The 16259-nt window shown below is 38.9% G+C and overlaps 2 protein-coding genes across 3 annotated transcripts; both read right to left on the bottom strand.

Annotated features, from left to right (window-relative positions):
• Positions 1–3697: 3697 nt before the first annotated feature.
• Positions 3698–7359, bottom strand: gja2 (gap junction protein, alpha 2). The gene is made up of 2 exons (XM_068716386.1): positions 7185–7359; positions 3698–5907 (listed from the first exon to the last, which is right to left on the bottom strand). Exon 2 carries the CDS (start codon positions 5855–5857, stop codon positions 4787–4789), a length of 1071 nt encoding a protein of 356 aa, XP_068572487.1. The 5' UTR covers positions 5858–5907; positions 7185–7359; the 3' UTR covers positions 3698–4786.
• Positions 7360–10227: 2868 nt separating this feature from the next.
• gjb1a (gap junction protein beta 1a) lies at positions 10228–14480 on the bottom strand. Of its 2 annotated transcripts, none has more exons than XM_068716383.1 (2): positions 14365–14480; positions 10228–11668 (listed from the first exon to the last, which is right to left on the bottom strand). In XM_068716383.1, the coding sequence occupies exon 2, from the start codon at positions 11652–11654 to the stop codon at positions 10938–10940; it is 717 nt and encodes a 238-aa protein (XP_068572484.1). In that variant the 5' UTR covers positions 11655–11668; positions 14365–14480; the 3' UTR covers positions 10228–10937. The 2 variants fall into 2 exon arrangements, with proteins under 2 accessions (XP_068572484.1, XP_068572483.1); XM_068716382.1 differs by lacking the exon at positions 14365–14480 and adding an exon at positions 13716–13890.
• Positions 14481–16259: the final 1779 nt, after the last annotated feature.

The following is a 16259-nucleotide window of genomic DNA, read 5'->3' as shown; positions in this document are numbered from 1 at the left end:
ACGAGTAGCAGTGTGACTCAGTGACGGATGGCATCTGCGTATCACTCGTACTATTCTGGCTCAGAGATTTGGTTGCATATGGTTGTAACCCAGAGTTCACAACCTTCACCCTGGTCACCTGTTCAGTTTTCATTCTTGTCCTGTCAAGAGAGAGCGGGCTGATCCAGAAGTTTGAGGGTTCTTCTCTTGGTTCAAAACATTGATGAAAGCCAATGGGGACCTTAAAGGCATAGTTTGGATCTTTCGAAGTGTTTTTGAATGAGGTATCTATAGTCAGTGTTTTAGCCACATTAGATGGCAGTCGGTCCCCAGTTTGGAGGAACAGACAGTAGTATGGGCTCGAAAGCTAAGCAATGTACTGTTGTGGACGGGGACATCAGAAAAACATGTTTTAGCCACATAAAGAAAGTCCTTCTGAAATGAGCTGTATCAATGTACGCTATATTCTGAATATGTTCACACTTTACCTTGCCATCAGACAGCCCTTTCCAATGGGGAATTGAAGCAGTTACCTATGTTCTCTTTAAAAAGTAATTTTATCTCCCAGAATACAGGAGTTGCTGGTCTATAACTGCCTCGATCGGGCCGACTACTGTCGGTAAGACACTGACTATGGATAAGTACCTCACACAACCCCACTTCAAAAGATCCACACTATCCCTTTATGCGTTTCTCCTAAGTTCTTATTGACAAACTGTCCGTCCATTTTCATCAGGATTGATATTAAAGCATACTGTGCATGCTACTGAAAAAAAAGCATTTTAACTTCAAAATGTCGCTGGCGTTACACTGGATTTAGAATATTTGACTGAATGAATGAAACAATTGCGGTTGTTAATCAGCTGCAGGGCAGAGAACAGAAGACACAGTGCACTATGCACACCAAGCTTATTGGTCTTTACTTGAGCCAAATTGTTGGCAACAACTTGTTATTGTTGCTGATGCAGGGCAAGACACGTTTGCCCCCTACCCCCAATACACCCATAATGCTCCTGCAAGTGTTCAAGAGAGCTATTTATAGCAGCAGTGAGGAAGTCTTTGAAGCAGAGCTCTCACCAGTTCATGTGTTGGCATGTGTTTTGGAAATGGGTCCATCCACACCGCAGACTCAGTCTGTGCATGTTTGCTGCAGCTGCTGGAAACCAAGCAGTTAAAATGGCAGCTTCAGGCTGGCTGTATTGACACACTTGGCAAATCTAATCATATCCGTGATTGCGGTTCACAATTAGACAAATTATCTTACAAATTCGCTTGATAGAATTCTACTTTTTTTTAATATATTTTTTACCAAACTGATCCATTCAGTACAAGACTTGTTTTTGATTGGCTCCTTCAAATAATGGTCACCAACTCTCAGCCAATAAGGTGAGAGTATGGCATTTAAACAAACATGAAAACAATTGTCCACAGAAGGATTTAAACCTTTTGCTCAGCATTTACACTGCCTGGCCAAAAAAAAAGTCACCGCCTGGATCATCATGCTTAGTGCCTACTGTACAAGCCTGTGGGGGCAGTGCTATGATCTGGGGTTGCTGCAGTTGGTCAGGTCTAGGTTCAACAACAGTATGTGCTCAAAGAATGAGGTCAGCTGACTACCTGAATATACTGAATGACCAGGTTATTCCATCAATGGATTTTTTCTTCCCTGATGGCACGGGCATATTCCAAGATGACAATGCCAGGATTCATCGGGCTCAAATTGTGAAAGAGTGGTTCAGGGAGCATGAGACATCATTTTCACACATGGATTGGCCACCACAGAGTCCAGACCTTAACCCCATTGAGAATCTTTGGGATGTGCTCGAGAAGGCTTTGCGCAGACTCTACCATCATCAATACAAGATCTTGGTGAGAAATTAATGCAACACTGGATGGAAATAAATCTTGTGACATTGCAGAAGCTTATCGAAACAATGCCACAGCGAATGCGTGCCGTAATCAAAGCTAAAGGCGGTCCAACGAAATATTAGAGTGTGTGACCTTTTTTTTTGGTGGCGACTTTTTTTTTGGCCAGGCAGTGTATTTGTTAAAAACCTCATGACAATGATTATTATAGGGATGTCTTGAGCAAGTTTTTCCCTTGTTTCTGTTCCTGATTAGACACCTTTAATATTGTGTATCTGCCAATACAGAATCTGATCTAATGTAACAAATTAAATGTTGATTTAACATGCATCTGACACATAAAAATAAGAACTGTAGCCTGCTTCATCTGACCCACCCCTAATCTAAATACTGAAGGTCCTGATTCCAAATTATTAAATGTGTCAGTAGAAGCTCAGTCCATAGGGGACTTGACTTAGGAACTAAAGGGTAGCTGGTTGGAGTGTGGACTGATAGAGGTGCCAGTTCACCTCTTGGGCACTGCCGAGGTGCCCTTGAGCAAGATATTGAACCTCTAACTAGAGAATGCGGCGGTCAGTGCCAGGCTAACAGCAGGAAGCATGCTACCTGATTGTTTGTACACAGAGCTTTGCTACTGACAGAGAGGAGGGATGACAGCTTAGCATTGGAGTTTAGCAAATGTGTTTATTTTTTTCAAACTGGACGTTAAAAGTTATGAGTCTAAAATAAAACTGTATGACCAAGATGACCCTTATTTTTAGTAATCATTCTACTCACAGAACCAACTTTGTTTTCTCAATACTGCTTTGGTTTTTGCAAGTGGTTAATTTGTTATTTTTTAATCAATCATACTTTTTTTGATGTATTTTTGTTAGTTTTTTAGTTACATTCAATATTTATATATCGTGCTGCCTAATGTAATGTGTATACGGAAATTTAAATAAGTAGGTCACAAACAAAAAGAGATTTTTAAAATCTATATCCACCTAAATGATTAAAACATTCATAATAAAGTGAAAGTGCAAACACCAAAGTGTGCTGACTAAAACATTTGATGTCCAAAATACTTGAAATCTAGATGTCACACATTAAATTCACATTTGATATTTTAATGCTGTGATAAACACTGAAACATCAGTCATCTTATAAGAGGTTTATGTGAATACTAATCTGCCTCTGAAACTGTGACATTTGCTGAGCTGCAGGATGAATAATACATTTTTATGTCTGCAGTTTTGCACTATCACCAACTTGTCTCCAGCAGTGGGTATGTTATGGAAAAGCTGCATGTTAGCAGAAGAAATACCGCCAGAGAATATCAGAGTATAACATTTTTATGATAAGTATTCAAGGTATCAATATTATTTTTTGCCTCTCGATGATCACAATATATCTGCTATCAATATTAACGAAACAATATTTTGCTGCACATCATAAGGCTTGCCAGTAACAGTTGCCAGGTTGCCATTGCAACCATTTTAGCCATCAGTTGCAACCATTTCTTAACATATGAAAAATAGGGACAGCATACAAAATTTCTGATGCTACATGATGTGGTGTTTGCTCTCTCAGTCTCTTCAGCCGGATGTGAGAGGGGTATCAGCTGACCTAGCAGAATCAATTGGAGGTCATCTCTGAAAGAATAGATGATGGACAACACTTCAATGTTGAAGGGCCAATAGATCTGCAGTGCTGGGAATCAGCGCAAAGATCCAGAAAACCGAAATTTGAAAAGGGAGACAACGGATGAACAAACAACCCTTGTCTTGCAGGATTCATTTTGAGGGATCTGTGAAGAACATGACAACAGCTGCACTGGTGGTATCAGGAAATGAGCACATTAACGGACAACACTTAACATTCAAATTCTGTAAAGCATCAGATATAACACAAACTGCAAAGGCAACTTGTTTGGTTACTGTAATAAAGCTTTTATTCTTTTGAGTTACATTTTCATTATGAAGCTGGTGTATAACTGCATAGAATCAGAATAACTCAAAATATAAGGTGAATTGCTAAAAAACATTTCCAGCCTGACAACCGTGTGTCATCAAATTACAAAGTCACATATTAAGTAAGTAATGACAATTAAATGTTTGTGTATTTCACCACATATATTGTTTGGGGGGAAATCCAAATAAGCATATGGACATTTGTTGCCCATAATGTTCAATGGAAAAACAGAAACAGTACAGCAACATGGTGATAAAAGCGTTTGTGTCTTCCTGTCATTTCACATATTCCAACTGCAGTAAGAGGTTTATTTATGTCCAACAACAGCTTTTCGCTTTGACAGTTTCCGTGCATGTCAGAGTTTTAGAAAGTAAATTGCTTGTAAACAAAACAATTCTCAAGTAATCTGCATCTGTATCACCCACCAGTATGGAAGTTCATTAATGTCAAATCTATTGAGCAAGTTCAAAACTAATCTGCTCATTACTTAATCTACAAATCAATACATCAGAAAATGCAAGAGCAGATTGTAAACACAGGATGGTTTTTGAGAGCAAACGATGAATTGTGGTCATAGTTGATCATTTCATATCACAAGAGGAGCTCATTAAATTATGATTTGAACGAGAAATGTAGCTTCCTTTGCTTCTCTTTTTCAAAGTTATATCCATCACACACAAACTCGTGGTGAGAGCAGAATAAAACGTATTCAAGTGTCACCATATTCAACCATGCTTTCCAAGTAACATCATGTTACTAATCTATCAGGTTTACTTCTGAAAAACATTTGACCACAAAGCCATTTATGGGTACAGTACGTTCTTTTAAAGCCCGTTTGTAATGGCCTCTCACATGTTCGACATTTACAAAGCTGTCCTTGTGCACTCTCAAATCTTGTGGTCACTCAATAGTGTTGGCAGTAATAGTCTTCCATACTCATGCAAACATTTTCACAGACAAATACATGTTGTTCCTGAAACACAGGTCACTAGATCTTCAGGTCATCCAGCCTGCTCTTGTTACTGCTGTGCTTGCTTGACTGACTATTTCTGCGCTGATTTTCAATGGGCAACTCAAAGACAGGGCTGGAGATTTTCCTCTCCTTCACATCGTCTCCTTCTGGTTTCCCTTTTCTCTCTACGGCCATATTGTCTCTGTTCTGCTTGTAAACTGCTTTGCTGTTGTAGGGGCTGTAGGCAGCGTTAGGCTCTGCCGTGCTGTACTTTGAGTCCGTGGGGAAAGGTTCAGGCACCGCAGGATGACCAGCATAGAAGTTGTAGTTCGGGACATACGGCATGACCGCCTCATTTAGGGCCTTGGGAGCCTCACCTGCAGCCTGCGATCGTCTGTAACGGAGACCCTGGTGGCACTTTGTGAAACCTAAATGGTACATTTCCACCAGGTTGAGCAGCAGGGAGAGGCAGGCCACGGCCAGCATGAACAGGATGAATATCGTCTTCTCAGTGGGTCGAGAGATGTAGCAGTTCACCATATTAGGGCAAGGCCAGCGGTCGCAGGTATACATCGGCTTGAGCTCGAAACCATACAGGAAGTACTGAGCTACAATAAAGGCCACTTCAAACAGGGTCTTAAAAATAACGTTGAAGACGTAGGTTCGCAGCAGTGCGCCTTTCAAGCGCACGTGGCCCTGGTTGTCTTTGATTGGGGCCTTCTTGGCTTTGGTTACATGTAATTGCTGGTGCTTTTCATTGTGGATGGCAAGTTCCTTCTCTCTCTGTTCCTCCTTTTCCTCCATGCGGACCAGATGAAGGATGTGGCCCAGATAAATGAGAGTTGGCGTGGAGACAAAGATGATCTGCAACACCCAGAAGCGGATATGAGAAATGGGGAAGGTCTTGTCATAGCAGACGTTCTGACAACCAGGCTGCTTGGTGTCACACGTGAAGCCGGACTGCTCATCGCCCCACACCTTCTCAGCGGCGGATCCCAGCACCAGGATGCGGAAGATGAACAACACTGTCAGCCAGACTTTGCCCACAACGGTGGAGTGTTCCTGGGCACTCTCCAGCAGCTTCCCCAACAAGTTCCAGTCCCCCATACTGGCTCACAAATTTAGACTCAATTTATCGAAAAAACCAGGAGAGATATCTGTAAGGAGAGGCAGTTCAAAATATTTGACTTGGATAAAATGAACACACAGTAATGTGGCAGACTCCGGCCTAGTCATATAAACTTAACGATTTGGTGCAGTATGTCCTGAAGCTACAAATCAGGCCCTTGCTTTGACATGGTTTGGCTGTGAAATTGTAGTTGTGAAAGTGTTTTTTCTTTCTTTTCTTGTATCTTTTATAACTTGAACCTTCCAAAAAAATACATATACTAACTACTATATTATGGTAACATAGAGAAATTTAAATCTGTGATAACTCTGGGGCCACTCTGGGGCAGCAGAAATAAACTGTGAAGACACATTTTTAAGTTGATATGGTGATTTGGAGTATTTATTCTAGCAGCTTAAAGAGAATTTTAGAAGTAAGTGGTCACAACAGGATCTAAAGAAACCTGACATCAAATACATTGGGTGTTTTTATGCATGCACAATATCTGTATCACGCACTTAATGTGGGAAACATGACGTAAATCCAATCGAGTGAGTTAATGAAATATCTGAATCTTCTTAATAGTAATTTTAAACTGGAAATCTACACATAATCACATTCAATCCAATAAGGACATTTAGTCAAAACAGTTAAGTTGCTGTGCAATTTACGCATGGCATTCCATGTTAACCATTATAAATATGGTATTTATTTTTTCTATGTTGTTACCCTATAACCAAAGGCTACTGTACTTCAGAGGAGACTTACTAATAGAGACACTGATTTATTATGAATTCACTGCTTGTACTCCCAGAGGTTGTGTCCTATCCAGAGTAGGCTAATAAAAAGAGCAAGGACACAGCTGACTGTGTGCGAGAGAAAGCCCTGGAGCAGGCAGGGGAGACTCTTCGATCTTGTGACACAGTAGCCAGCAGTGCTCCCCCGACTCCAGAATTAGGTTTCTAGTTTAGATTTCAGGGGCCTATTGGTTACAACATGGGCAAAAATGTACTTTAAAAATAGTTGTGCTTGTCCCGAGTGATCAGAAGTACACATATTGTGAATCAGAACACCTGTTTGAAAAACGTAAAGATTGTCAAGCAGAAATTAAAGGAAATTTTAATTCAACACTTTTCACGCAGTAGTAACCGTGATTAGTGAACTTAATACTGAGCCTGGATTTCATTCCCAAATTTCTACTCAGATTTACAATATATAAGATACTTTCGATAGGCAAATTAACTTCTAAACTGTAACATGTTTTTTGAATATTAAGTTAGACATTAAAAAAGATTAGCTTGGGTATCTTCATTAAGAAAAACGTACCTTATAATGTTCATCTCCTACAGCAGAGCAGATCCAGAGTCAGTTGGTGACTCAGCCTCTTTCGTTCACAGAGAGGCCATGTTCTCCTGAAGAAACTGCATCGCTGAGATAAACTTCTCACAGACAGTTTTCACCGGAGGTCCTGTGATCCCGCCTGCTGCACTCCCACTCTGACCTGATCAATGCCCAGTGTTCAACAAGCCACCACAAACTAAACCCACCCGGTCTCCGTGCCAGCACAGATCACAACATTCCCACTTGTAGGAAAGTATAAAACCCCTCGCTCAAGAGGTGTTGCTGTTCAATGGAGTGGCAGCTGGAGAGTCCAGTGAGGATGCAGGTTAGTCTTACATGTCAGTAGGATCTAAATATAATTCACGGTGATGGGAGTGGCTTTGTTGTCACTCTCACGGTGACCCTTGACAGTGTGGAGGAGCGTCAGACGCTGTCGAGCCTTCACTCAACGCTGCAGTGAGCGTTACTGCTTGTTGAGTGACTGATAAGCTCCATGCGTGGTGGTAATGCGTACAGAGAAAGAAGACATACAGACTTGACCCTGTTCTTTAGGCTGTGTGACTCATCTGGAAGTTCTTTATTCTTTGTATCAACTTTAAGTTCAGCAGCGTGGTGTTGCTGTGGAGCAGACCACACAACAGAGGTGAAAAGTAACTACAAAGTAGCCTACATTTACTCACATACTGGACATAGGACAGTTATCAGTACTCGTCTTGTACTCTGAGTATTTCCACAGATACTTTTACTTTTTCTGATTCAAATTTTCATCCCACACACAAACACATGCCACACACACACACACACACACACACACACACACACACACACACACTCATCTTAAAACCCTACTTAAAATTGTAATAAAGGAATGTAAAGTTATAAACAAGGACTTCCCTTACAGTTAGATGGCTTAGAGGACTACACAATATCTTTTAATTGTCTTTCGTGCTTTTAGGTTGTAGAACGTCCTCTTTAAAAATAGATCTTGTATAAAGTTTCTGCAAAAAAATGTTGTGTGCATGGCGAACAAAACACTGTGCAATGGTTGCAATAAGCTATAAAAAGATAATGATCACAATTTTGATTAACTTCCATAAACTAAATTTGTCAATCTCTTTATCAAAACGTGTGGGTGGTACTGAGATGCCCCACATATACGTATGTAACAACACACAATCAACACTAACACTAGTCCCAAACAGGAATACCAGATTAGAGGAATTGGTTTTTTTTGTGCAGTGCTACGAAAATGCTTCGGGTCAATCTGAACACTATAGATGGGTGTGTGTGTGTGTGGACGTGTTCCTTAATTAAAAAGAGAAATGCCCCCATACTCTGTCACTTCAGGTCCAGCTGTCCGCAGGGTCAACCATTGTCACCCACACACTGACCCCTTACATGGCCAAGCTATTGATAACCAAAACTCTGCACTCTGGCCTTCAGAAGGAGCATAAGAAGAACTTATTCAGCCTGAGACGTTTCCTCACAGGTGGCAACGCGGCTCCGAAGATCTCTGGTCTAAAGACAGTAATGTCGCCACTACTGTAAATGTGTGATGACATTTCATTCACGTTTCTGAAAACTGTAAGTGCAGATTAATTTCTTCTTGCAAAAAGGTGATGCTCTCTGGTAATTTCTGAATTATTTCCACCAGCCATGAAATCCTATCAAAATACCGTACACCACAACAATTTCCCCTGTTATATGTTGGAGCACTCCCATTGGAGTCAAACGGACAATTTAAGAAGTCATAGGCAATTCACAAGAGTAATTTCAGCATGTGTTATCATTTGTTTTTGAATTTGTAAATCACATTTTGGATTTGGAGATAAAACATAGTAAAAATTGCACAATTACACAGACTGGGGTTGATTTTATTCTACTGTGTACTGAAGACATATAAACACCCAGCTTCAAAATGAATCAATTTAATAACCCTTGTGCCTCACTTTAAAGACAAACATGTTGCTTTGATGTCCTTAGACTTAGGGGGCAAAAATGGCCACATTAATAAACAGCCAGAAAATTAAACATGTAAACTAATTTCCACTTTCACAAAGTTAAATCTTTCAGCCAACTTCAGGCCTGATCATCACTACCAAATAGTCATTCATTTTCAGAATTTTAACCTTTTAAAATTCCAGGTTCTTTACATGATGCCACTGTTGTTATAAAAATAACACAATATTTGAATATTTGTGCAGGAAGCAGGGGGGGAAGAGAGACGAAGAGCAGGGAAAACACTGAGGCACATAAAAACATACTGAGTGTAAGAGCACACAGCAAACTAAGAAGAGGAGAGAAAATGCAGGCAGAGGGTCTCTACATAGTTGGTCACATATGATGATCGAGATTTATTACTTTTGTATCAGTCTATGTATTGTTTTCTTAGGAAAATACTGCATATTATACTTCAAAAAAACCTTCCACTAGTTAAATGCCAGTTACATAACGCCACTGTTGTGTTTTAATGATTATTCTCTGTATTATAAATGCTAGGGTGATTTTTTTCACATATATCAAATACAACATTGATTTTGATGCATTGCATTATGTATTTTGCAGGGCAAGTACAAAATCAGGGCTCTAGATCTGATATAATAGAACACACAATTTTATGCTGTAATGGCCGTGGGATCAATAATTGTGGTCTGAATGAGGACATTTTTGTTGGTTTAGGGGAGCTGAGGTCGATCTTCCAAAATTCGAGAAAAAAAACAACTCACTCCCAAAATGTCCCAAGGGAGGCATAAGGATTACAGTACATGTTAAGGAATTAGTGGTAAATAATAATAATAATACAAAAAAAAATCATGTATTTTGATGTGGGCTATTGCTTTTATATATATATATATATATATATATATATATATATATATATATATATATATATATATATATATATATATATATATATATTTGATGTGGGCTATTGCTTTTATATATATATATATATATATATATATATATATATATATATATATATATATGAAGGAAGTAAAGAATCAGTATTCAACAAACACTGTCAATGATTTAACATGTTTTCCATGTATTAGTACAACATCTCTCTATTAACAACTCGAGAAAAGAAAAACATAAATACTTCAGTCCATTAGACTCAATCCATGGTGATTAGGCAAACACGTGATGTTTGTGATCATATTTAATGTAAATAATAGAATATTATAAATAATAATGCCCAAAATACTACTACATTGTATTTCCGGCACACTTCTCTTATTATTTTAAATAACATGTGTCACATTTCATGATTTCATATTTTCATTTCAAGATCAAACAAATGTCCACTACTGTGGATATCAAAGTACATGGCAATGAAAGCCTATAATGTGGTCAGTTGGCATATTTCTTCATAACATGTTACCTAATTGATCTCTATTGGCCTAACATTAAGCTATTACGTCATGTCAGTACAAAGTGCTGCTGTATACAGTCTTTAGGTTCATAGCAGAATATGTAAACTGTAGTTCCTGTGGAGTGTTATCTTAAAAGTCTGGTGAGAACACGTGTTGTTTGAACAATACTTTTTCCCCACTTTGGCATTGAATGCTTTGTCATTGAGATTATAAACCACTGGATAAATCATCCTATGTCAAACTACAATATACAGTATATTATATGCACCTTACTCACAAGTTAAATCAATGGCTGTCGCTTGGATCCAAGGTCGCATACTGTATATGTCTCTTTGTGCAAGTATGAAATCTGTGTGTTTTATTAATACGAGCAGAGCTTTTGTTGGATCCAAGCCCCCACAGTCGAGTCTCCAGCAGTGTGCTTACTGCAGGCCTTCCCCACCAAGAAGACCACCTCTGCAATGTTGAGCAGAATACAAACCCCTGATGCAGATAGCATGAACACGGTGAAGACAGTCTTCTCTGTGGGCCTCGACACGAAGCAGTCCACCGTGTTGGGACAGGGGTACGAGTCGCACTTCACCAGCCGGATCATCTTGTAACCAGGGTAGATCATATAAAACAGATACATAAAGGTGACCTCAAAGATAATGCGGAACAACAGGCTGATGACGTACGTCCACCACAGAGCCCCAGAGATTTTCATCTTCTGGGTCTTTATCTGCTCCAGGTCTTTGGGGTTGCTCCGCCCTGATAGTTTGTAGAGCCTCTTGTCGACGTGGCGGCGGTGGGCCACATGCATGGCGACCAGCAGGGCAGGGGTGGAGACCAGGATGAGCTGAAGCGCCCAGAGGCGGATGTGGGAGATGGGGAAGAAGTGGTCGTAGCAGACGCTGTTGCAGCCCGGCTGCTGGGTGTTGCAGGTGAAACCGGACTTCTCGTCGCCCCACACGCTCTCCGCTGCAACCACCAGAACCAGGATGCGGAAGATGAACAGGACAGAGAGCCAGATGCGACCAATGCCTGTGGAGTGTCTGTTCACACCGCTGATGACAGCATAAAATGATGCCCAGTTCATCTTTGGTTCCTGGTCTGATGGAGAATATATCAAATGGTCAACAGCTGAGAGAATATTGTGCTAAACATTTTAGGTTTTTTTTGTAATGGAATCTTTTCCACTGAAAAAAGAACATAATGCAACACAAGACCAGTAAATCATTGAGGAACATGAAGCAGAATAAACAGAACAAATCTGTTGGGCACACAAAATTAGCTATAGAAAAAAATAACACAAACCAATAAACAGAAGTAAAACAACGTAAAAAATAATAATAATACTATGCATACTATAATAAACTATAACATAAAAACAACATTTTGACAGTAAAAATAGGAGTCCTTTCTTCCTATTTTGTGTCTTTCTTTGTCTAATACAAACTTTTCTTGATCATTATTGATACGAGAACCAAAAGAGGCAATGTCTTTCATTAATCTGAACCTTTTAGAAAAATCTGGCTTTGTCTGACTTTTCCACTAGTGGAGACCAATCAGAGCTGGGGAGATTCTGGCCCTGGTTGATGTGACCATTCTCTCAAAAATACTTTTGACTACTCATTTCCAAAAAGGAGAAACAAAAGTAACATTCCCACATTAAATGCATCAGTGTACCTTCATGATCATTTTTAAAAGTAACTGGAATAACAGTACAGCCATTTATTAAAAGTTTAACTGGTGTATAATAATACCTGAGTATAACTTTGTAGTGTGTGAATTTGGCGACTGCATCACTAACTGAGGTGAGATTAGGGAATCTTAAGGTTAGAAAAAAAAATGTGTTCCTGTTCGTTATTATCAGCTATTACTATAGATACCTTACAAACTAATTGTTGAAAAATATTTGCTTTATACTTATCACGAACAGATATTATTTTCTTATTAAATGTGTTAACTTTGTGCTGAAGACGACTGATGACTGTGATGATCTTAAAAACATTTTTCAATAAACTGTTTAAAAGTATATTCTCACTTTAATTGTAAAAAAAAATCACTTCAAAATAGATTATGCTCAGATCTTTACTTATTATGATGTAGTGCTATAGTTTAGCTTATTCTTTTGGCCTATACTTGTCCATCGCCCCTTAAGCTTGATATTTGCTTGATACATCCACAAGAGGCAAGAGTGTCTGCACAGCCAAAGTGACATCATACCATCAGGCATCGCCCTTTTTGGGGTTCCGTGCGGCAGGTTTTTCCCTTTTTGGAAATTAAATTGTTGCACATTCAACATTTCCTAAAAACGCAGAGTGGATGAGAGGAAAAAAAATGGAAAACTATGAGGAGCGTTGAGAATGTTTGTTTGCCACGACGAGAGACCAGTGCAGAAAATAAAATCCACCAGCAGATTTTAAAGCTGCAATAATAAGATGATGAATAAATTTGTTAATTGACAGACAATTAACCAGTTACTATTTTGAGTCATTTTCCCAGAAAAATAGCCTACTAAACATTCACTATAGTTCCAACTTCTCAATTCTTTGTCTTAATTTTTTATTATTTTATTTAAATTATTTAAATATTGTTGGTCAGACAAATCAAATGATTTGAATAGGTCACCTAGGACTTGTGCTATTTTAAAAATATTTTCTTGTAAGCGATTAACAGAATAAGCGAGAAAATAATTGGCAGATTAATCAACAGTGAAAAGTCATTGCGGCCTCACAGTAAAGAGGTTGCAGGTTAAATTTCCAATCTTCAGTTGTATATCTGTCCAGTGACAACCAGAGACTCAAAACATTGAAGGATTATTAAAGAAGCTAGAAATATTTTCAAGTATTTAGAAGCAAATTTACTAACATGAGCCTATATGCAGGTTTAGTATTTATATACTAGTTTACGTAATACTGTACCTTAATAGAAATGTATTCACTCAAAAGTTAATAAATGCTTGAATAAAAAGGAATCATATTTCCAGTTTTATACTTCTTTCCATCAATTTAGTTTTTTCAAATTCAGGATTAATTTCAAGCCTACAAATCATCCAAAATGTTTTATCTACTCTGTACTGGTCATTACTGGTTGTCCTGAGTTCCTAACACACTTGAATTTCCAGTCTAGTATGAATGTATAAATGAGTTGTTACCCGGCTCAGCAGGAGGCGTAAGAGGCATAGGAGACAGCGTAGAGGACAATGTTGACCCGCTGGTTTTGCATGGATGTGAATCCAGAGAAGAAGGATGGCTCTCTGCCCCCCTCTGCAGTTGGCAGGCCACTTAAAAGTGCAACACTGAAGTCTGGCACTATGTGTCATGTGACATGCTTTCACCAGTCGCCATGGTGTAGCATACAGTACAAAGTGGGCATCTGCACCCAACATAACGGTGTCTAATACTCTTAACTCTTGCATGGAAAATAAAGTGTGGTCCAAAAGTGTTTTGATGTTCATTAAAGAAGAATCCTCTTGTTACAAACTTATGATGATTCAGAGACAACTCCACTTCTTGACCAGTTGTATAGCTTTTCATAAACATGACTTAGGAACAGCAAAATACTGTTTTGTTTGATTATCATCAAAAAAAAGGCAATTTTTGTGATAAAATATCTAAAACAAAATGTGTCAGTTTCATCTGTAACTAACTGCACATGCACACATTTACCAAACTTTTCAGAATCAAGACATTTATAACAGTAAAGCACAAACTACCTATAAACACAGATTCAACTATCTGAACACTATGAAAGAAATGTCTATCTTGTCCTCAGCTACATGATCTGAAATGAAGCAGACTCACCGTCAGCTGTAGTTTGGAATAAAGCACATCCAGAAACATTTACGTTAACATTAGCAGATTTTTTTTTTCCAATCTGTGAACAAGAGTATCAGAGCACCATGACTTTGCATTGCTAATGATTTCCCTCACACTAGCCACTGCCCTGCACTGCCGAGGTCATATGCTTCTGTGCGCGATATTTGCATACAATAGCCCCATTTACAGACACCAAACAAACGGCTTCAGAATTCAGATCAAACGTTTTAATTCCTGCCCAGCTGAGGAATCTGTGTGGGGACTGCGGTCTGTCCACTCGTCCTCATTGTGCTGTGTTCTGCAGGGGAAGTGGAGGGTGTTTTGACGCAATATGGAGGAAAACATAAAGGTCTAAAACAAAGAATGAGCCATCAAATCTTAAGATAAGAGAACAATAGTTTATTATCATAATAATCATCTATTTTTTTTCTCCTTAGCCTTTACAGCCACGTTGTCGCTGCCCACCTGATATCTAACAAGGACTCAACCTGCTCACTACCACAGTTTGACGTATTCCTGTGGGATTAATGGCTGGTTTTTTAAGGCTCTTAGAAATAACCTATTATAATCAACGATATCAAATTCAAGCAAAATATCACTTTCATGTCTATACGCACAACAATACAATCTGATTTCACTCTCTGGGATGTGAATAAAATTTGGTTCGACTCAGGTTACTGTTAGGTTATCTCCAGGAAAAGAGTGTATCATTGTGTGTGTGTGTGTGTGTGTGTGTGTGTGTGTGTGTGTGTGTGTGTGTGTGTGTGTGTGTGCGCTCATCTGCATTGTTTGATGCATTCTTACTCTGATCAACACTTAAAATCAGTTGCAGGCATTGTGACGTTTGTAATGCTGATCAAGGCAGTAGTGCAATACGGATATTTACTCAAGTACTGTCCTTGAGTACAATGTTTGAGGTACTTGTACTGTACTTGTACTTTGCTAGCACATTTGTTGTTGCTTTATAGCTATACTCTACTTGATTTTGGAGGCAAATATTGTACTTTCTCCACTACATTTAGTTATTTTGCATATTTAAATTATTAATACAAAATAAAAAGCAATTACAATTAGCTCCACCTTTATCAGCTGCAACATTAAGTGATGAACTGATTTATGCATCAAATCCCGTGATACAATATCTATGATCTGAAAAGGGACATTCTGCTTACTGATACTTTTGGTACTTTAAGTATATTTTGATGTATATTTCTGCAATGTGGTATTGCTACTTTAATTGTGTTGTTACTTCAGTAAAAGATCAGAGTACTTCTTCCACCACTGGTTAAAGGGCTCCATGTTACACGGCATGACCGTAGGTTTGACTTTAACTGCTGCTGCTGTTTGTCCGAGAGGTGGTTTTACCAAATGTGTAAACATTCTTATGGGATGCAAAGGTGATATACAATCCCTCATGACCTCTTCTGCAACATTTCGAACACTCCTGACGTTGTTTTTGTAAATGAAGGCCCAAAGTATTCGGACCTGTACATGGATGAAGCTTTTTCAGATAAACTGTTGAAGTATCAGTGTAATCAATGAAGAACCAAATTAACTGAAATTGACTGAATGCTGTGGTCCCCTGCTTCCGTTCAGACTGAATGATGACATCTGGCGGTCATTAACAGTCATTGCAACATTTTAATAACACTTCCCTTGTTCTGCAGAAGTGAATTCAGTCCTGGGAGAGTGACAGGCAGCAATTTGTTCAGTGATTCGGCTCTACATTCCTCAACACAGGCCTCTGAGGAGAGAAACAAGTCTGCAGGTATGTCAAATAATTTGAACGTTGCATAACATTTGTCATCAGGCAGTGAGCAATACCTTTATTTACAGACATCTTGATAGTTCTCTGATATTCCTAAAATGGTAAACAGCTG

The sequence above is a fragment of the Cebidichthys violaceus genome, unplaced genomic scaffold, assembly GCF_023349555.1.
Source record: "Cebidichthys violaceus isolate CVI_PGR_0920_01 unplaced genomic scaffold, fCebVio1.0.p SCAF_20, whole genome shotgun sequence".
Taxonomy (NCBI): domain Eukaryota; kingdom Metazoa; phylum Chordata; class Actinopteri; order Perciformes; family Stichaeidae; genus Cebidichthys; species Cebidichthys violaceus.
Note: the sequence above shows the minus strand (reverse complement) of the source record. Positions and strands in the feature narration are given on the sequence as shown.